The following is a 23,721-nucleotide window of genomic DNA, read 5'->3' on the forward strand; positions in this document are numbered from 1 at the left end:
TCATCCTAAAATCTTGTAGGAATATCAATTTAATGACCATGACATTTCTACTTACAGTATCTTTACAAAAATAGCTTCTTTTAGTTTAGAAGTGCTGAAAGAACTGTTTTATCCTGAGAATGTCTTTCCTATAAGTGGACCCTTTATGATAATTTATTTGGTCAACGAGAGCAAACTATTTTCAGTATATTAGATAATACAAGCAGAATGTTCAGGGGAGGAAGTGAAGTATCCTCAATACAAAAATCTGTCCTCATTCTTGCCATAAGGCAAATAATAAAACAAATGTAGTTACTTTATATAGTAGATGTAAACTGTAGATTGTACATCCAGCCACCATACGAAATATTGTTAGAAAAACAGCTAATATATTTAGTAATATATTAATACAACCAATTTCATTATATTTAAGTACAATGACAATAAAGATTATACTTATACTTATAGTAGCTTCTTGCAAGCTTCCAAAATGCTCTTAAATCTACCAGAATCATAGAACATAGAATAACAGGGTTGGAAAGGATCTTGGAAGTCTTCTACTCCAATTCCCTGCTCAAGCAGGAGACCTTATGCCCATGATGATGAACCTATGGGCGGAAGTGGCACACAGAACCATCTCTCCGGGCACGCAAGCCGTTGCCTGTTATTCTTCCAGATCCCAGTGCGTCTTCCAGCTAGTTCTCATATGCGTGGAAGCACTAGAAACCAGAAGAACAGTGACCTGGTACGCATGTGCGTGCCAGGAAGATAATCTTCTGGTTGCCAGCATGTGCACAGGCCACCTGGTCTGGAAGATCATCTTCCGGTGGCAGCTGTTCCAGTTTTTGGCACGCACACACACGGTCCATTTTGTGGGAAAAGGTGCATAAAGGTTTGCCAACATGCCCTATGCCATTCCAAACAAATTATGTCCAATTTGTCCATAATCAATTTTACATTTATTGATATCTGCTTTTAGGGATCAGAACTCAAACATCTACCTCCTTTTAAATAGAAATCTAGATAGATTGATATGATCGAACATAATTTGATACAGCATAATAAAACATAAACATAATCAAGTATAAATAGAAAATTATGAACCAACATAATTTTGCATGAATTTATTTAAAAAGAAGGAGCATGTAATGTTTTCCATACAGGAATTGACAGGTGCGAGCTTAAAAACACTGCTTAAAAACACTGCATTAAGAACCATATTTTTGTTTTGTGTGAGGACTCCATTCATCATCATGTAAAGTTAGAGAAGTTATCTTTTTTTAAAATATCTTGCTGAAATCACTTTAATCATGTCGGTGGATAGTTAAATTTTAGAATTTGCTGCCATAAAATGCAATGATGTGGGCCAATTTGGATTAAAAAGTGTTTAAAGTTCTAAGGACAAAATGAGAGCTACTAGGCATTATGACTCTAGGGTACTCAATGGCAGTAAGCCTCTAGGGACCAGTTGCTAGGGAATAGCTACCAGGAGGTTTTAATGCTCTCTTGACCTCCTTGTGGGCTCCCCAGAGGCATTTGATTGGTCACTGTGGGAACAGAGCACTGAACTAGACGATCCTTAGTCTAATCCAACACAGCATTATTGTATGGTGTGTTGTTGTTTTGCATAGCTAGCTTACAGTTTGGCTGAGAACAAAACCATTTGTGCCAATACTGAAAATACATCTATAATATAGCAATACTAGACATTTTTAAACAAACAAATCCAGATTAGTAGACCTTTAAATTACTGAGGAGTGAGTGAGAAAATGGTGCAGATCAGCATTGTGGATATCCCTGTTGGAAGAGAACAAAAGTTAATTAGAACTCATCATCATCTTTACAAAATTCAGAATATGAGAGTTTATTAGTAAGTTAGAAAAATGTGGGATAGTCAACATTGCCACCAGATGTATGAGTCAGTAACTGACTCACTAACTGTGCTCAGTGTGTAGTCCTTAATGGAACTACATCTATATGGAGGGAAGTAAGCAGTGGGGTATCCCAAGGTTCTATTCTAGACTCAGTATTCTTCAATATCTTTATAAATGATTTAGATGAGGGAATACAGGGGAACTCATCAAATTTGCAGACGACACCAAACTGACAGGAATAGCCAACATCCCAGAGGACAGGCTCAAGAACCAGATGGATCTGGACAGACTTGAACATTGGACTTGAAATGAAATGAAATTCAATGTAGAGACAAGTAAAAGTTTTACACTTAGGCAAGAAAAATCAAATACACAGGTACAGATTAGGTGAAACCTGGGTCAAAAGCCATAACTGTGAGAGGGATATTTGAGTCCTGATGGACAATTGTTTAAATATGAGCCAGCAGTTTATTTTAGCCACCAAAAAAGCCAGTGTAATCCTAGGCTGCATTAACAGAAGGCTAGAATCAAGATCACGTGAAGTGTTAGTACCATTGTATGCCTTAGTAAGACCAATCTTGGAATACTGCATCCAGTTTTGGTCACATATAAAAAGGAAGTTGTGACTCTGGAAAGAGTACAGAGAAGAGCAACAAAGATGAGGAGGCTAGAGGCTAAAATGTATGAAGAACAGGAATTGGGTATGTCTAGGCTAGTGAAAAGAAGGACTAGGGGGGTGACATGATATCAGTGTTTCAATATTGAATGACTGCTACATTGAAGAAGAGGGTCAAGTTCAACCTATTTTCCAAAGCACCAGAAGGCAAGACAAGAAACAATGAATGGGAACTATTCAATGGGTGAAGCAACCTAGAACTAAGGAGAAATCCCCTAACAGTGACAACAGTGGAACGGCGTGCCTTCAGAAGTTGTGGGTACCCCATCACTGGAAGTTTTCAAGAAGAGACTGGACAGCCATTTGCCTGAAATGGTATAGGTATAGGGTCTCCTGCTTGAGCAGGGGTTGGACTAGAAGACCTCCAAGGTCCCTTCCAATTCTGTTTTTCTGTTAAAATTCTGAAACAAAATATGTAACAATTTTTTCCTACTTAACATGGTAGGCTGTGGTTCCTAATATAGTTAAAATTAGACAACATTTAAAATATATTGAACATGATAAATTAAGGATCAGAAGTAACATAAACTAAACATCTAAGTAAAAAACAGACTTTAAAATAACATTAATCTTTCTAGGTTTTATATATGCGTTCATTTCATTAAAAATATTGTTTTCCAGTGACTTCAATTTTGATTGTTAATTTTTGGAAATTAATATGTGCTTCCTAATATGGCATAACTCACTTATCAGTATTTGTTTAGGAAAATCATTGCAATAACTGCTTTTCTACATAATATAAAAGCTTACTGATGCTTATTTGTCTGCAAGCTGCTATTTTATTCAACTTTCCTAAATTCCAAACATCTGTTTTATTCTTATATGTTTTTAACTAAGTTATGATAAATGCATTTTTTGCTTCAGTACTAATCCAAGATGTAATGTTCATTTCTTTAGATGATGAAGTATTTCTGTTGTTGTGCATGTCTAGTGTTCTGTATGTTGTATCTTGCATTCAGAATATTTTTTTCCTTCTCAACTATCCACAATGCAATGCCGTTCCCATGATGCACCTCTGCTTGCTGTTTACCTGTATGTTAATTCGCTTGAATTCCATTGGCCACTGCCATCATGTGCTCGCTGCCTGTTCTTAAAAAGACTCAGTCGACTGCCAAAGCAATGAAGCGACCTCTTGAAGCAACTGTAGACCTGGTACTATCACTTTCACCTTTTGCTTTGCATGTAGCTTTTCCAAAATGCAAATAAATGTAATGTTTATCTGAATTGCACTCTTAATTATAAGGCATAATTTCAGTATTTAAATAATATCATTTTTACGTGTTACTATGACAGAATAACCTAACATCTTTTCTAACAAAGTTTCCTTGTCAATTGACTTATTTTAAAAGTCGAAGTGAAGGAAAAATATGTTTTTATCATTAACGCTATTTATTCTATAATAAATAACATGTGCTTTTTATAAATAGAAACAACTGCAAATAATGCTTCAGTCATATTTTAAACTCTAGCTAATATATTTTCCCTAGGCTCTCTCTTTTTAGTTTAATTACTATGATTCTATAATTTTAGTTTAATTGTGCCATGCATTAATTACCAGTAATAATAAAATTTTACACTGCTGCCTTTGGAGCATGGCAAGGCTTCTTCAAATGTTGAAAAAGCTGCAATAATTACACAATCCTCATTTAAGATATAAATCTATGTATATAGATATATATGGATATATACATACATGTGTGTATGTGTGTGTGTTTGTATTTGTGTGTGTATGTGTGTATTTAATTCACAGGGCTTTCCACCTGCTGTCCTTCATCCTTTACCAAAGAGACAAGCACTTGAGAAAAACAATGGTGCCAGTGCTGTTTTTAATCCCAGTTTCTTGCACTACCAACAGGCCCTTGCTAGTGCACAGTTGCAGCAACATGCATCATTTATTCCCACAGGTGAGTTCTGTTTAGAAGTAAAGAAATATTTTGATTCCTTTGTCTCTGGATAAAAAAGCTCCCCGCAATCCCATTCCTTGTGCTTTCATCTGAATAATTGTGTCTTTCTGCCATCTCTTGGGGGACATTGACAACACTTTAAAAAAAAATAAAAAAAATATTTCCGAAGAATATTATCCTGTTTCCCTGAAAATAAGACCTCCCCAGATAATATGCTCAATTGGGCTTTTGAGTGCATGCGCTAAAATAAGCCCTCCCCCGAAAATAGGCCTACCCCCCGAAAATATTGCTACACAGCAGCAGCCATGAGATGACCACGTTCGCTCCCTCCTGCACGTCAAAAATAATAAAACCTCCCTGAAAATAAGGCCAAGAGCTTATTTCAGGGAAACACGGTATAAAATGTTTAGAAGTGCGTAAAAGAGAATCAATTTTTTTTCAGTCTGAACCATTTGATTAACCTTGGTCTTCCAAACAGTCTTTTGGAAAGAGGCATGTTCTTGTCTGAGTTTGTAGAGATTCTCAGTCATCCAGGTCATGGTTGTCCCAAAGCTGCTTTCTCAGGAGGCAACTGGACTTCCTTGTTTTTTCTTTGAAGACGTTTCACTTCTCATCCAAGAAGCTTCTTCAGCTCTGACTGGATGGTGGGGAATGGAAGGATTTAGCCTGAAAGGAATATCAATCCTTCCATTCCCCACCATCCAGTCAGAGCTTAAGAAGTTTCTTGGATGAGAAGTAAAACATAGCAGTTAGCAGTTAGACTTATATACTGCTTTCAACCCTCTCTAAGCGGTTTACAGAGTCAGCATATCGCCCCCACAGTCTGGGTCCTCATTTCACCTACCTCGGAAGGATGGAAGGCTGAGTTAACCTTGAGCCGGTGAGATTAGAACCGCTGAACTGCAGATAGCAGTCAGCTGAAGTGGCCTTCAGTACTGCACCCTAACCACTGCGCCACCTCGGCTCCTCAAAACATCTTCAAAGAAAAAACAAGAAAGTCCAGTTGCCTCCTGAAAAAGCACCTTTGGGTCTTGTCTCAGTTCTTTGGTATCTTTGAAGAACAATATATGTTCTATATAGATATTTTCTACATAGAAGAACTTGGGGGGGGGGGAACATAGCAAATATTTTAAGATTTACTGGGAAAAATTGCTTTTGTGGTTGTTACTATATCCTGCCTTTTTTCCTACAACCCAAGACAGAGTACAGGTAGTCCTTGACTTACGACCACAATTGAGCCCAAAATTTCTGTTGTTAAATGAGACATTCGTTAGTGAGTTTTTCCCCATTTTATGACATCTCATGCCACAATTGTTAAGTGAATCAATGAAGTTGTCAAATTAGTAACCCCATTGTTAAGTGAATCTGGTTTCCCCAGGGTCATAAGATCACAAATGGTGATCACATGATCCCAGGACACAGCAACCATCATAAGTACAAACTAAGTACCAAACATCTGAATTTTGATCACATGACCACGGGGATGCTGCAAAGGTTGTAACTGTGAAAAATGGTCATAAATCACTTTATTCAGTGCCATTGTAATTTTGAACAGTCACTAAATGAACTGTTGTAAGTTGAGGACTGCCTGTATATTATGCTTCTGCTTCTTATTCTGTTTTTCCTCTAAACAATTATCCTGTGAGGTTGGCTTGCCCTCTCTTTCTCTATTTCTGATGTATACAGAAGGCTATTCTTTTATTTCTTTCCAGAGGAAAAATTCTATTTCAGATCTGTTACACTGTTCATCTACTATAACATTTGATGATAACTTAAGGCCCCATGTATTATGCCAAATGAGAAAGTTTCACAAAGGCTATGAAACCTGGCAATAGCACAGAATAAGATTAAAAGAATCTTCTATCACTGTAAATTAAATTACATGTCTTATTCTTATCTTCATTCTTTTTCCTGCTTTATCTGCCATTTCAATATTTGCTAGAGGGATCTTAAACGTTTTTGAAAACTATTTTCCTACTGTTAATCTGCCCCATGATTTCCCTTCCCAGCAAACATCATTTTCCTTCCCTTATACTCCAATGGAGGCATTTAAAAAAATTATCACTTTAAAATAAAAATCACCAATGCCGAATCAGTTCTCTGTCCATGGTTATGTGTCTATTGCATACATTAAGGTAAATGATTCATATATATATATATATATATATATATATATATATATATATATATATATATATATATATACTTAAAGTCACAACCCCTGGTATGCCCAAGTGTGGGAGGAAGGTCACACTTCCACTCTCTGTCATTAGGCTCGTCACAAGAGTCATTGTGTTATTTATCAGCACAAATAAAGAGTTATTTATCAGCACAAATAAAAACATATATATATATATATATATATATATATATATATATATATATATATATATATATATATATATATATATATATATATATATATATATATATATATATATATATATAAAGTCACAACCCCTGGTATGCCCAAATATGGGAGGAAGGTCACACTTCCACTCTCTGTCTTCGGCTCGTCACAAGAGACCATCCAGACAGAAACCCAATATTTTTTACTGTTGCCTTTTTTGTTACATTTGTTATATTTATGCTGATAAATAAATAAAGGGAGACTAGTATAGATCTATTTCAAGCTATTTAGCTCTCATCAGCTAGCCATACCCTATGTTGGGAATCGAACCTGTGCTCTATTGCCTCTCAGGCAGATGTGTTAACCATTGAGCTACAAGGCTTGACTCCTTATCAGGCCTTGTAGCTCAATGGTTAACACATCTGCCTGAGAGGCAATAGAGCACAGGTTCGATTCCCAACATAGAGTATGGCTAGCTGATGAGAGCTAAATAGCTTGAAATAGATCTATACTAGTCTCCCTTTATTTATTTATCAGCATAAATATAACATTATATATATATATATATATATATATATATATATATATATATATATATATATATATATACACACATATATACATATATACATATATACATACATACATACATACATACATACATACATACATACATATATATATATATATATATATATATACACACACACACACACACACACAGATTGCTTTTTGCAATAACCCATAGGTATCTAGCCATCAAATTCTGATCTGATTGTATTTGTAACATAAAAGGGACTTCAAAAGAAAAGCATATCATGCCATTAAGAGAACAACATGTGAATATGAAACTCACAATTTCTTATGTAGATAATAGTAAACTGTAACTTGCAGGTTGACACAAGGTCCCAAATAAACTAATGTTAACAAGCAGAATATTCTAGAAACAATATTTTAACAATACTGTACATACACATTTGGTGCACAGTTGTTTGATACATATGAGTTCTGTCAGTTTGAATGGTGCTTAATACTAAGATGCTTAAGACAAAAAAGGATTAGTATTTGAAAAATGGAAGGAGGGACAGATAACTAAGGCAGAATGGCAGCATATAGCCTGAATCTGCAAAGGTGAAATCAGGAAAACTAAGGCTCATAATGAACTAACACTTGCAACAAAAATCAAAGATAATAAAAAAAAGTTTCTTTCAACATGTAAAAAACAAGAAAAAATTCAATTGGTCCACTAATGGGAGAAGATGGCAAGGAAGTGATGGGCAACAGCTTAATTCATTCTTTGCATCTGTCTTCATACAAAAAGAAAAAAAAACAGCCCAACCTCTACCAAGAACAAAACAGTAAAAGACAGACTGGAGTACAAATCAAAATAGGCAAGAAAATAGTAAGACAACACTTATCCACCCTAGATAAGTTCAAGCCACCAGAACCAGATGGATTACATCTCAGAGTTCTGAAGGAGGTGGCAGATGTGATCTCGGAAACTTTGAACCATATTTTTCAAAGATCTTGAAGCACCAGGGAACTACCAGAGGATTGGAAAAGAGTTGATGTGATTCCCATCTTCAAAAAAGGGAAAAAATGGATGCAGAAAACTACAGACCAATCAGCCTCACATCAATACCTAGGAAGATCGTGAGAAAGACAGATAAGTTACAGATTTGTGAACACCTAGAAGCAAGCAAAATTATAACCAGAAGCCAGCCAACACAGATTGTCAAAAACAGATCATGATAAACAAATCTCATTTCAATCTATGACACAGTAACTAAATTAGTGGTCCAGCAAAATTCTGTTGACATAGTATACTTAGATTTCAGTAAGGCATTTGACAAAGTAGATCACAACCATCTTCTTAGTAAGTTAGAAAAATATGGGCATCACCACCAGATGGGTTTGTAAATGGTGACAAATCGCACACAATGTGTAGTCCTTAATGGAACTACCTTTACATAGAGGGAAGTAAGCAAGGAGTACCCCAAGGTTTTGTCAGGCCCAGTACTTTTTAAAGTAATTCATAATGAATTAGATGAGGGAATAGAAGGGGAACTAAAATATATTTGCAGATGACACCAGGCTGAGAGAAATAGAGATCACATTGTAAAACAATTATTGTTATACATTCTATTCAAACTGAATTATTTTTAATGAGAATGTCCCATTGTTCAATATTAAATGTTTGCTGTGAAGATTATGACACATACCGTAACATATTGATAACATCTGATCATTGACTGTAGTAAAGAATTTCATTTGATGTATATTTATACAGATGTGTACATAGAAATGAAATGTTTTAGAATAGCAGTGAAGTTATGAATAGCCTTTTTGAACTTCTGTTTAACTCACTTTGGTTTTTCCTTGAGATGCTTGGATCTTCGAATGTTAACTCTAAACAGCTAACCTGTTTCTTCCCTTTATTCACCTTTTTTTCACCTACCATTGCATGACACAGGGTCAGTTTTGTGCATGACACCTGCTACCAGTATTGGTAGGTTTCAACCTTATTTATTGATCTCTTTTTAATAATATTCTCTACCTTTCTTTGTTTGGAGAATTAAAATGTAAATTAGACATAAATGGTTATTTTGAATTTTCGCTCGAATGGTTAAAACATTTGACATTTATTTTTATTTTTTAAAAAAGAAACAAAACCTGGCTACTTAGATGCATCATCATTTGCAATGCCAACCCTACTGCAAAATGCACTTATATCATGAAGTTCAGTGTGCTTTTGCTTTTTTTAACGTATATTTTATAATGCGAGCATTATTGTGTGACAAACTATTGAAAAAAGCAATTTAACTTCATTAGTATTTTGAAGTTTCATAGTGGTATGCCTACATTTTCTTTTTCGCTGTGTTGTAAAAAAAGTTTTTATCAGTATTTCCCAGAAGTGTTATCTTAATATTTTGAAAAAAAATAATCATTAAATATGTTTCATTTGAAACTATTATAAAGCTATTTAACATTGCAGTTCTGTAAGTACTTTTTAAGAAGTAATTATCTTTTAATTTAATGATATATAGCAGTATAGTTTTAAATTTTGAAACATTAGAAAATTTCCCTTTTCTAATTTAGCCATTTGTCTAACAAACCTTTTTCAATTAAATTTTGAGTAATCACATTATAAGGGTGGTGTTTGAATTTTCAGCCTTAGTACTTGTGCCTTAAAATCAAGGTTTTAATTTGCGTTTCCCAGATGCCCTCAACTTTCTCATATGCCACTTTATACTTATATAAGGAAAAATTAATCAAAATTAATTATTATAATCTTTACTTTCCTTGTTGAGTGTATAAAATAATTTTAGATAGTATTTAGGTTACATCTAATGCATTATAAAATAAATTGTGCTTATAGGACCATAAATGTGAATGTGTATTTGAATGGGTACACACACACACACACACAAATATACATAAACAAACACAAAGACTCACACATAAAAACAAAAGTCAAAAGAGAATAGGAAATCAAATTCAGGTTGTTTTAATGGCTACATTTTTCCATTTCCAAAATTAGGAAGTTCATTATATTTTTACTTCAGTATAATAATGAAACTTCACTCTTAGGAAATTACAATATAAAATGAACTACCTCAATCTTTATCAAATGGTTGCCATTATGTTAGAATACTATTCATGAATGTAATAAAAAATTGAACTCATATTTGAATTTTAAATATAAACTATTTGAAGATGCTCATGAAATAGTGAACTCTGAATATTTGTTTACCCAAACAGCCTGGGAAGAAAGAAGAGGTTGGAATACAATTTCTGCTATCTTTATTTAACACTATTTTCTCATAGCAATAGCAATAGCAATAGCAGTTAGACTTATATACCGCTTCATAGGGCTTTCAGCCCTCTCTAAGCGGTTTACAGAGTCAGTATATTGCCCCCAACAATCCGGGTCCTCATTTTACCCACCTTGGAAGGATGGAAGGCTGAGTCAACCTTGAGCCGGTGAGATTTGAACAGCTGAACTGCAGAACTGCAGTCAGCTGAAGTAGCCTGCAGTGCTGCATTTAACCACTGCGCCACCTCGGCTCATAGATATATACTACTAGGAAGTCAAAAAAAGAATAAAGCAATAATGAACAACTTATATTTTGTTGCCAAAGAAACATGAACCTATCCCTTTACACCAGAGGTCTCCACACTTGGCAACTTTAAGAGTTGTAGACTTCAACTCACAACTCTGGGAGTTGAAGTCCACAAGTCTTAAAATTGCCAAGTTTGGAGATCTCTGCTTTATATGGTCACTACCAGAGTTTTTACCATGTATATATATATATAGTTTACTTAATTATGTGCCTCATAAGTAAACTATATATGGTGAAACAGATGGGGGGGGGGATTTAGCAGACTTTGCACATGCTCAGAAGCCAAGCAGAGTTGGACCCAGTAAATCTTTGAATGGCAGGCTCCCAGAGAATGTGAGGGCCATAGTCAAGATTAAGAAGTTGAGAAATATTCCTGAAAACATGGTCAGCCTCTTCTGCTTTGTTTCTGAGAAAACATTCTGGACAAAGATTCAGCGGGGTCTGACCAGTTCTGGAGAACCGGTAGCGGAAATTTTGAGTAGTTTGGAGAACTGGTAAATACCACCTCTGACTGGCCCCATCCCCATCTATTCTCTGCCTCCCAAGTCCCAGCTGATCTGGAGGGAATGGGGATTTTACAGTATCCTTCCCCTGCCAGGCCCACCAACCATGCCCACCAAGCCATGCCATGCCCACAGAACCGGTAGGAAAAAAATTTAATCCCACCACTAATCCTGAACCTATTCATGGACAGTGCAGAAACCTACGTAAGAAACAGGTAATTAGAATAATAGCAAAGGCAGTGATGGAAACTGATACAAAATGCTAAGAAATAAAAGGGAGAGAGGAATTTGTTGGAAGCAAAAATTTGTATTAGACATTGTTCAGCCTCAGCAAATGTTGGTAAAAAACAGTGTTGAATAAAATGGTAGTATAAAAGAAGCAGAACAAGATTGACATGCTCAGTAATGCTTCTGGGTCCTGCACAATTGTCCAGGAAAGCAGGACCTATAAATGACAGGGAATTACCCAGCAAAAGAGCCAGTTAGAGAGATACATCATAATCCTATGCACATTAACACAAGTTATGCTATGTTCAATAGAACATAGAATCATAATAAATTGAATCAGAATCTTCAGAAATAAGCTAAGAAAATGATAACAAAACAGCCTTTATTTTAGTAGACAATTTATTCATGTAGTGACATAAAAAAGCAGACAGAATTAGACTGAAATGTGGTTTTCAGTGGTTTAAAAATAAGCTGGCCATATTGCCTGAAGATGACAAAAAGCACTATTTCAAAAAGGATCATGTATCAAGACAAAGTAACTTCCTCTTTGTTAGTGATGCAGTTGCTGGAACCCACATTAAAATTATAGAAAGGTAACTGTTGGAATACATTTTTCATGTATTTTTTGCAACAGTACAATAATATCCAGCCAGTAGATGGCAGTGTATTAAAGTGTGTAGTTGCATCTATGGCATACACTCTATGTCCTTTTCTCTGTATAAAGTTACCTGCTTTCTTGTGGAAGTTAAGCAGAAAAGCACATGTGGATTGTGCACTGTTTTGTTCTGTAGGGATGTATGCAGAATTTCTAACAGTAACCCTTAGCAACAAAAAACTTGCTTGTGAAGGTGTTGTAAAAAAAAAAGATAAAGGACTCCCTGTGGCTTTTACTCCATTAGTCATTGCTGTCTATGTGAAGATGTTGAGAAGGATTAAAAGAACAGACAGGCAAGTTTTATATAGGGGAAAGGTGGGGCAAAAAGCAGGGAAATTGTTCCTCATCCCAATGAAACAAGCTAATTTGGAAGGAGGATGAATATTTCATGAGTGGTGTGGTGGCCTAGAGGTAGAGATCTCTCCTCAAAATGAGGAGGCTGTGTGTGTTTGATGTTAGGTAGAGACAGATACCGTATTTCATTCTCTGGGCACATTGAGAATATATCTGCTGAATATAACTGCATTGGCGACAGGAAGGGCATCCAGCCAGTAAATACTCGGCTGCATATAGTTGCCCACCCCGCAAGGGATCATGGGTTCATTAAAAGGAGATGATGGTGGTGAATGCTTCATGAGAAAATCATCATGCACTGATAACTAAAATCAACTTAGAGCACATGTTTTCAAAAAAATAATAATACTGTGTCAAAAATACATTGACTTTCTTCCTCAAGTAAGGCTCCCCTGGTTCCTTCTTTTTGGAAGGAGCTTTTAGAACAGCATGAGATAGGGTAACTTCAGAACTAGATCATCTTCTAGACCAGAGGCTCCCAAATTTAGCAACTTTAAAACTTGTGGACTTCAACTCTTAGAATTCTCCAGCCAGCTCTGCTCCAGCTCTGCTCCAGCTCTGCTGGCTGGAGAATTCTGGGAGTTGAAGTCCACAAGTCTTAAAGTTGCTAAGTTTGGGAATCTCTGTTCTAGACCATCACAGTTCCAAAAAGATTCACGCACCAGGTTTTTTTCAAATATTATTGAAACTATAGGAAGAATACCTAAACATTACCCAATACTTGGATAACGTTAGCAAATACCTAAAACACCTTTTTTTTTCTCCTGGGAATTGCTGATAACTATGACTCCTTTAAATTGTACGTGTAATAAGCTATTTTCCCTTTTGTTTTATTTCTCTTACCATGCTTTCTTGCTTTGCATTGTGATTGCATGCCATCTGCTGGTTTAACATATGATGGCTTGCTGCTCTGATATTCACCATGCCAAAAAAATTCCACTTCCATTGCCATAACGCTACCCACACCGCTTCATTGGCTCCCCTCCTGAAAGTTTCCATGATGCACAGCGCTTCGTCAGCCACTGTCTCTGCACCAACAGCTCCTACAGCAAGTGTTCCCTTCGCTGCAGCAGCCTCAGCCAATCAGGTTTGCCTCTTTTAAAGCTTTCTTTCATTTCACAAATCCCAAACTCTAAATGAGTGCTGGTATTTCTTTAAAAAAAAAAAAATTCTCTTGAGAGAATTTTTTTCCTTCATGTTTTTTTACCCATCAGACTTTCCTTTGAAATAATTGTTTAACTAATATTTATGGACAGGTTGCACTTATTTAGAGTTAACATTTATGGCAAATAAGGGTGTAATGTGGCTCTCTGTGTATTATTTTTTTTGTAGGTGTGTGCGTGTGTCTGATACTAGCCTAGCCGCTCAGTAGCTATTTTAGTGCTGATTTCGTTATCATCCAATTAACGTTTAAATTTACATATTAACTATCTTTCCTCCAGGCTATAATTGTAATTAATTATTTAACCTTTTAAAGCAAAAACAGACTTAAAAAGATTGAGGCTAAGGAACATTTCTACGTACCGTATTTTTACGGATGCTTGCATACATACTATAATTGCAAGATTCAATGGGATTTTTAATGTGGGCTGCAAACTTATGGATGACCACTTGGTGGCAGCAAAGAGTTAAGAGTTTCTCTTTTACCTAATAGCTCCCCCCCCACCTTTTTAGCATTTTAAACATGGCAGCTCTATTTAGTCCTAAGAATCGTGCCTAATAACCATTCACAATATTGCTCTTTTCTTTCTGCTTTCTTTCTGTATTTAACTGCTTGTATTCATGGTAAAAGTAATCTTCATAGCAGTTATAGCAATAGCAATAGCAGTTAGACTTATATACCGCTTCATAGGGCTTTCAGCCGTCTCTAAGCGGTTTACAGAGTCAGCATATCGCCCCCACAGTCTGGGTCCTCATTTCACCCACCTCGGAAGGATGGAAGGCTGAGTCAACCTTGAGCCTGTGAGATTAGAACCGCTGAGCTGCAGATAACAGTCAGCTGAAGTGGCCTGCAGTACCTAACCACTGCGCCACCTCGGCTCTATATATTTACATTAATAGACATAATTCCTATCTATAAACCTAATGAGGCTTAGAGAGGCTATTCCTTTTCATTTTTGCAAAATGGAAGTGAAGCAATTCCTGATTGGACCTGCATTTGTATTTTCATTCCCTCTGGCTGTATGTTCTTGCTGTTTCCTTCCTTCAAATTCTCACAGTGTATAAGGAATACTTCTAAATTAATGAAACAATTGAAAAGATTGTTAGAATTATTAGTAGTAGCAGTAGAAGTCCAAGTGAACACTGAAGTACCATTATTATGAGAACTTTATTAAAAAGAGCTTTAGAAAACATCTGTTCCCATTCTTCATGTTCAGAATAATTACATAAGGAACTTTTTCCCTGGGTTCTCATTGGATTAAATGTTCTTTGGAGTGGATTAACAAAAGAAACAGCTCACATTTTCAATCTTTTAAAGTACTGAAAGTAAGGATATGTATTGGTTGTGTCGCCCTATTTTATCATACTACTTAAGACTGCGCTGTATATTTTTTATTAATCAGTTATCTCTGGAACATTTTATGAAATTAATCTATTTTTACAAAACCAAAGCCAATGAAAAGTGCTAAACTGACAATATGTACAGCTATTCTAAATGTGTTTCTTCTCAGTGAATGCGTGGGAGAAGTTTTTACATATCCAAACACAAAAGCATTACAGCTTGTTCTTTCAAATTAGAGCTTGTCAACATCAAAAGTGGTTTTTATTTTGAAAAGGCAACTGGACTAATTTTTCTGAGGAAAAACAAGATGTTTCGCTTCCTATCCGGGAAACATCAGTTGTATTGGATGCTGTGGGAGATAGAACAGTTATTGACAGTCTAAATTAGTTGATGGGAGGGAAAATGGTTCTGACAGGTTCCAGGTTTAGAAACATTAGAGTTTGTCAGAATTCTTTGCCTTCAGGATGCTCCGACATGAGTTTAAGAAATGTTATATCTGCCATATAAACGCTAGTAGGAAACTGAGACACCCCCACCCAACTCTTCTACAAATGGTTAACAGAATCTAGACAGGTATATAGTTAACTATGTTTTTAGAAGTTTCCTTATGAATCCTGTTAAATGTCAAATGTCAACAACTAATTTCCAGTTTTATTTTCTTAATCAGTGAATCATAAAGTAATACATAAAAACATTAGGTAATTTAACTGTACTGAAGTAGAGGATCAGTGCAGTATTCTTGCACGAGAGTATCCAAGAAAAGTAAAAGAATGTGAAATTCAGATACTGTATAATTCATTCTGAAGATATGCACATGAAACAAGCACTAAAGAAACACAGGTTATATTATACATATAAGTGAATTCATGCTATATTAAAAAAGTAATTTTTTATTTCATGAGTGTCATAGAACAATACTTGTTTTCAAAAATCGACATGCAGGACATGCTCAGTCATTGAATAGTAGACACCTGTTTTGTCAGTTACATTTTTATTAAGTTTATCAGGATGTAAAATACAAAAGAAAATTAAAATAGTGGGAAATGGGAAGGGGAAAAAGTGTAGGGGAAATGACTATTTTTAGCGCAGTAGAATGGATTAGTAACATTACACCCTCATATTTTTTTTTTACTTTTACATGCTGATATATACTAGCCATTTTTATAATAACAAACCTGAAATTTTTATAATAACAAAAATAAAACTGACTTCGGGTTTTACTGATTAGATAATCAGTAAAACCCAAAGTCAAAGTTTCATTTTTTTTCCATCTCAAAATCCAGAATCGGCTTAGTAAATCTGACTGGTATTAGATAATTGCACAATTTGCTACCAACAATTTTGGTCGCCATAATGTAAAAAAGATGCGGAGACTCTAGAAAGAGTGCAGAGAAGAGCAACAAAGATGATTAGGGGACTGGAGGCTAAAACATAAGAAGAACGGTTGCAGGAACTGGGTATGTCTAGTTTAATGAAAAGAAGGACTAGGGGAGACATGATAGCAGTGTTCCAATATCTCAGGGGTTAAGTTAGGGTGGAAACTAATTAAGGAGAGAAGCAACTTACAACTAAGGAGAAATTTCCTGACAGCTAGAACAATTAACCAGTGGATAACTTGCCTCCAGAAGTTGTGAATACTCCAACACTGGAGGTTTTTAAGAAGTTGGATAGCCATTTGTTTGTAGTGGTGTAGGGTTTCATGCCTAAGCAGGCGATTGGACTAGAAGACCTTCAAGGTCCCTTCCAATTCTGTTATTCTATTCTAATCCTTTAGTCTCAGTTACTTGTCAATTTTTAGAATCTGTCTTATAGAGAGTGAAAATCTTCTGAACATGGGCAAAATTACATCTAGGACACAGTGAACAAATTCACATGAACCTAAAACACATGATGTGTTTTAGAGCAAATAAGAAGTATGCCAGTGCCTGCTAATTAGACTGCTGACTTCTGTTGCAAGCAGATACAACTTGTGAACTATCGTTAGTTCTGTCATTTGTTTGCTTAGAAGGCATTATAAACCAGGGGCATTCCTAATATAAATTAATCTTCATGCTTTACAGAAGCCACTAAAATTGTGCACACAACTATCTATGGTTTGTGGTACATTGTGTACATCAGAGATGGGTTGCTGCCTGTTCGGCCTGATACGGCCGTACCGGTAGTAGCCCGGAGCAGCTGAGAGTGTACCAGTATGGTGACTCTTTTGGCCCGCCTGCCCACCCACGCTCTATACCTGTTTTTATGGCAAACGGAAAATTGCGCACTCGGGCACAGTTTGCGGTGCCTGCGCGAGCCCCAACAATCAGCTGGTTGTTGCAGGGGCAGTGGATTGCGCACACGTGCACAGCGCAAGTCAGGCGCATGTGCGAACAGAATGTGTGAGCGTGTAATCAGCGTACCGGTAGTGACAGTAAGAGCAACCCACCACTCGCGCACATGTTATGTATGCACCTTCCAGATAATGTTAATAATTATATCTTTACCAGCAAACAGTATACTAAGATATAGTGAATACTGTGATTGACAATCAATACGAAAGCTTAAAAAGAGAAAGAAGTTGGTTGGCTTACTGTAGAATACCTGTAGTTTCTAAGCTCCAGTACAAAGAAAGACTATTAGTTGTTGAACTCTTGCTGCTGATCGCGGCGTGTCATCTATTTCATGTTCCCCTTGTCTACAGAAAGAGTACTTCTCTGAAATAATAAGGCAAATAACAGATGAGTAGACACTAAATTGTAACAGTACATACGGTAGGTCTGTTTACATCGTATGGAAATTACAGCTTTACACAATTTATATTGTAGTTCGTTGATAAACTTTCAAATTGTTCCATAGATTTTATTTTGGGTTGTTTTGTTAAAAAAAAATTAAAATATTTTCACAGAGAATCCATCATCAGTAATTTGTACGGTAAATATCTAACCTAAACAAACCATTAAGATATCAAATGCTGATTTGTATCCTTCCTTGAGTTAGAGAGGGAGATCACAATCTAGTGAACCTTGCTAAGCCTAACCAGACATATCCATCACAGGAAACAGATTAAGAAATCATCGTTGCTGTCCAAAGAGAATTTGAGAGAAGGGCCATGGTTAAATCAGAGTTCCTTATACAGAATAAGAAACTTCCATGTGCAAGAGATTTTGTCTGTTGTCCATATGTTCTGTTGTGCATTCAAAGTTCTGATGCTTTGGAGCAGACTTTCTTATTTGCTGAGACAGGAATGTGGTAACACTGCAGCATTAACTGTAGGCAGGACTATAATCCAGAATATATGTCAAATCTAAAATATCTGTTCACTTAATAAATGCACTACAGGTTTTGATATTACTAAGGTAACCTATGCTACAACCGGCCTCATTAAGGAGAACTGAGATTGAAATGGGAAGGATATAGAAGACTGGGTAAAAATACCTCCCCCAACATCACTTCTAAACTAGTTAGATGACTTCTGTATTTTTGTTTTGGTTAGCATGTCATGCATATTTTAAAGCATTTTGCAATTTATTTTATTATTGTATAGTTTATTTATAATAGTTTATTATTTTATCATTTATTTTTAACATTTCCAATCCCTAACTATAATTCTCAGTAGTAAATATTGCACAAAAAAGAAGTAACTTTTCCCATTTATGTTGATATATCAATTTCATAAATTCAAAATAAAATTCTGTGATGCTTTGAAAAATATGAAATATAGCTCTATTGTAAACATTACTTTAAATTAAGTGGCAAATAGTCATTTTAGTAGTTTTAAATTCAAATTATAAAATAAATTGATAGTACATTTTTTTCTCCACAGATAACTAGTTTAGATTATGTACTTTTAATCCTATTAATTTATGTGATAATATTCAAACTCTTAAATATTTGAGTTCTTAGTAATGCTTTTTTGTCATTTTTTTGTTTGTTTTGGAAATGTGAAAATCAAGTAAAAAGTAGTGGCACAGAATTGCAGAATTATAGGTTAAGTAGTGCAACAATATGAATGTAGTATATATAATCTCAACAACATTTTTGATAAGTTCTCCAATTATATTTTTGTAGACAGTCTGGAAGAATATGGATTTGTATCTAGTTGATGTACATTACTATAGAATGTTCCTCATCAAACAATAGTAAATATACAGAATTTCCTTTGGGCCACAGTATCACTTTTTCTATCCTTGATTTAGATCATTGTTGTTATGATTCAGCTTTCTGCCCTAGACTTAGCAGTACCTATCTTGTTTATAACAGCAGTATCCAAAATGCTTGGTCATCTGAAATAGGAAAGCTATATCCATATGTCTACCTTTCAAGGTAGTCTGTAAAGTTCTAATAAGAATATCTCTTTTTGTTTCTCTTTTTATTCTTTTACAAGCATATTTAATGGTATTTCCATATCACAGTTTGTTCATTTCTGCACTGTCAAAACTGATGAATATGTATTCATATTTGCCTATCATATCTCAATATAGCAATAATAATAGCACTTAGACTTATATACCGCTTCACAGTGCTTTATAGCCCTCTCTAAAGGGTTTACAGAGTCAGCCTATTGTCCCCAACAATCTGGGTCTTCATTTTACCAACCTTGGAAGGATGAAAGGCTGAGTCAACCTTGAGCTGGTGAGAATCGAAATGCTGGTATCCGGCAGTCAGCAGAAGTAGCTGCAGTACTGCATTCTAACTACTGCGCCACTGTGGCTGTATAACTGAGAATTTTTTTTTGTTCATGTGCTCATGAGATTTGTATCTCACTTTTGCTCAAGGAATTCAAGATCCAATTTTTCCTTAAAGCAATAAGCCTGTGAAATAGATTGACTGAGAGATAGGGACTGATCTAAAGTTTCCAATTAATCTTAATTATTACCTTCCTCTGGATTCTAGCCTCCAGCACTAGAATTCTTTAAATGCTGGACTAAAAACTCATACCGTAGTATATTTATTTAATATGTCACGAAATTCTTGGTTGTCTGTGTAATGCCAAACTTACTCCTTTGTATCTTCGTAATTGAAAAAAACAAGTATGAAATTGTGTAACTTACTTAGGATTTGCTGAGAGATATAAGAAATTTCTAGAATTATTTACATTAGAACATTTCTTTTTAATATTCACCCGTATGCTATAGGAGAAGAGATCAATAGGCATATATGAAACTATATTAAATGGCATCAAACACTTTCCTATTTGCTCCCAATAAGCCCAGCATTAAATCTTAACTTGCTGGGACAATTGCTATGTCTTAACATATTTTTTTAGCCTAAATATTTCAGTATGCTACATTTGGGAACTGACAATTTGTTCTCACGCATGTTTTACTTCCACTAGATACTGTTTTTATATACAGCAAGCAACCTTCAATTCCAAATTCACACAATTCATTCCATAATTCAAGCTTATTTGCAAATACGTTATGTAAATCAACAACTTTCTCACATTCATACATTTCTTAATGACCTGATAAACAGCAAAGCTTTGGTCTGCATATCCTTCTTTAACATAAAACTGCACTGCACAGCCCAAATTGTGTTCATCGTGACCTTTTGCATCCTTTCACTCAGAATTTTAACAAATCCCTTCAATAATTTAATGGCCCTGTAGATTCCCTTTATTTAGGGGGAACATAACAGAACTGCAGTTCTCATTTGTTGTGGTGTGCAGATTCAGGAAAAGAGGCAAGATGGCAGAAATAAAACTAGCTTGAACTGTGTCAATCTGGGATTCAAACACTAGAGAGTTCCACAAGCCAGTGCAAGCCATAAAGTCATAGAGTCACAGAAAGAGAACAAAGCAGAATTCTCTCTGGTGGAGAATTCTTTTTGATGGAGAGCAAAATCCTATCAACAGCTCTGAAATACTGTATTTTTCAGAGTATAAGATGCACCTTTTTTCCTCTAAAAAGAGGCTGAAAATCTGGGTGTGTCTTATACACCGAATACGGCATTTTTTGCCTCCTGAAGCCCTGCCCCTTCACCAAAATGGCCGTGCATACCCTTATGGAGGCTTTCAGAGATCTCCTGGGGGCTGGGGAGGGCAGAAATGAGTGAAAAGGGGGGGCATTTCCCACCCCCCAGCCCCCAGCAGCACTCTATAAGCCTCCATAAGGCTATGCATGCAAATTGTTTTGACAAAAAATGGGCTTGTCCCCCCCCCAGGAGCACTCTGCAAGCCCCCCCCCCCAAGGCTATTCATGCCTTTAAAAAAAAGAGCCTGTTTTCGCGAAAAACAGACCATTTTGGGGAGGTTTCCAGAGTGCAAAAACTCCCCCCCACCCCTTTTCGGAAAGTTCTTTAGTTAGTGTGGTTGATGAGAATTGCATTGGTCAAGTGCTGTGCCAGCAAAAACAAAGTTTTAGGTGCTACAAGTTGTCAGCGATTCCTTCTCCAGCACATGGATAAATACACCTGGAAACATCTACCTACCTACCTACTCTCTCTCTCCCTACCTACCTACTGTATTTCTCTCTCTCTCTTTCTTCCCCTCTATCTACCTATCTACCTACCTACTCTCTCTCTCTCTCTCTCTCTCTCTCTCTCTCTCTCTCTCTCTCTCTCTCTCTCTCTCTCTCTCTCTCTCTTCCTACCTAGCTACTGTATTTCTCTCTATCTCTATTTCTCTCTCTTTCCCTCTACCTACATACCTATCTACACACACTCTCTCCCTATCTACCTACTGTATTTCTCTCTCCCCCCTACCTATCTACTGTATTTCTCTCTCTATTTTTCTCTCTATCCACCTACCAACCTACCTACTCTCTCTCCCCCCTACCTATCTACTGTATTTCTCGCTCGCTCGCTCGCTTTCTCTATCCCTCTACCTACCTATCTACACTCTCTCCCTACCTACCTACTGTATTTCTCTCTCACTCTTGATTTCTCTCTATATATATCCCTTTATCTACCTACCTACTTACCTAACTACTCTCTCTCTCTCCCTACCTACCTACTGTATTTCTCTCTCTTTCTCTTCCTCTCTATCCCTCTATCTACCTCCCTACTTTTTAAAAAAAATTGCCTCTTCAAAACCTGGGTGCGTCTTATACTCCGAAAAATATGGGTAGTTCCAGATCAGAGGTGGGCAGCACATAAATTAATAACTGGTTCACCCAGCCCTGAAAATGTGTGCACCCTCCATCCATGCATGTGCCTGGCCTTCCGCGCATGCGCTTTGTTCGCATGTGTGCCCTGTGCGCATGCGTGCAGCATAAAAAGCAAGGCTAGGACAGCATAGCCTGCAGATCGCAAGCACCGGTTCGCTTGAACTGGTCCAAAACAGCAGCAGCCCACCATTGTCCCAGATACAGATACAGCTGAAGGAGATGTGTTGTCCTTGCTACCTGAGTAGCTGAGCAGATCATCGTTGCTCTGTTCTCCGAAGTTGCTGGTGCATCCTAGACCAGGACACCTGGCTAGGATTGGGACCGCATCATACAAGTCTGCCTTACCTGCTTTTGCTTATTCCCTCATCTGCTCAGGTGGCCACTACCTGCCAGTTTCAAAACTGACAGCTCATCAAATGTGGTACCTCATAACAGGAGGGGAACAAATGCAATCCATATTTTCAGAAAAGATTTGCTTTAATAGAAGCATGTATCACAGGGGATAATTATTCCATTGAACCACATTCCTTGTGGAATACGGTGCCCGTTTCTGGGCACCACTGTTCAAAAATCAAATTGGAAGCAAGTCCAGATGAAAGTTACTAAGATGGTGAATTCTGAAAACCAAGCTCTCTGGGGAATGGTGAAGGATCTGAGTAAGTTTAACCCAAACAGGCAACTGAAGGAAGGTATGATAGCAATCTTCAAATATCTGAAAGACTTTCAAAAAGAAGGAATGGATTTCTTTTTAATTGCTTCAGAAGGATAGCAAATGAATTTAGATTAGAAGGAAGGAGGTTAAACATAGGGGAAGTTATCGATGGAACATGAGATTTTGTTCTTTTTACTAGAGGTCTTTAAACAGATTGGATAGTCATTCATCTGTCAAGATGTCATAGTGGATGTTGAATTCGGCATGCAAATCAGACTAGATCTCAAATTATTATCAATTCTGATTCTGTGGTTCTATTGATAGCTCCTGTTATACAAGATTATGTGACTTTCACAGATCTATTGCAATTCTCCCTTTGAGAAGTCCACACAAGATACTACAAGGCTACTACTACAAGACACTGCAACTGTTAAAATTGTAAGCCAGTTGCCAATCACTTGAATCCCAATTACATGACTGCTGTAGCCACAACTTTGAGGACTGGTTGTCAGTCTCCTCATTCAGCACTGTCATAACTTTAAACACCCAGTGAACAAATTATCATTAATTGAGGATTGCCTGTAGGCAATTATAGGCAAACAGTAACAAAAATTATGGACTTTTCAGTGGATTAAATCCAATTGTACTCTCCAGATTAAATTTCATGTAATAGAAAAGTAATTAAAATTTATATGAAGGTCCAAAACTTTTGAACACTGTCTTAACAAAACATGTTCATGGACCTTAGATCCAGGAAATTACAGCCCAATCATCTTAACATCAATACCTGAGAAAATCTTGGAAAAGGTAATCAAGCAGTGGATTTATAAGCAC

The 23,721-nt window shown here is 36.3% G+C and overlaps 1 protein-coding gene across 11 annotated transcripts in view; it reads left to right on the plus strand.

Annotated features, from left to right (window-relative positions):
• Positions 1–23,721, plus strand: part of MBNL2 (muscleblind like splicing regulator 2) — a 60,761-nt gene that overhangs the window by 29,423 nt on the left and 7,617 nt on the right. For 3 of the 11 annotated variants that reach the window (XM_014064563.2, XM_014064564.2, XM_014064565.2), the window contains exons 6-8: positions 3,628–3,681; positions 4,280–4,433; positions 9,257–9,292. In XM_014064563.2, the coding sequence (XP_013920038.1) occupies positions 3,628–3,681; positions 4,280–4,433; positions 9,257–9,292 (244 nt within the window). Of the gene's footprint in view, positions 1–3,627; positions 3,682–4,279; positions 4,434–9,256; positions 9,293–9,447; positions 10,178–13,639; positions 13,735–23,721 lie in introns of those variants that run through there. The other 8 variants (XM_014064566.2, XM_014064569.2, XM_014064574.2 and 5 more) reach the window with 8 other exon arrangements.

This window comes from Thamnophis sirtalis, unplaced genomic scaffold, assembly GCF_051295495.1.
Source record: "Thamnophis sirtalis isolate CommonGarterSnake01/CBP01778 unplaced genomic scaffold, rThaSir2_p1.2 scaffold_12, whole genome shotgun sequence".
In the NCBI taxonomy this organism is placed as follows: domain Eukaryota; kingdom Metazoa; phylum Chordata; class Lepidosauria; order Squamata; family Natricidae; genus Thamnophis; species Thamnophis sirtalis.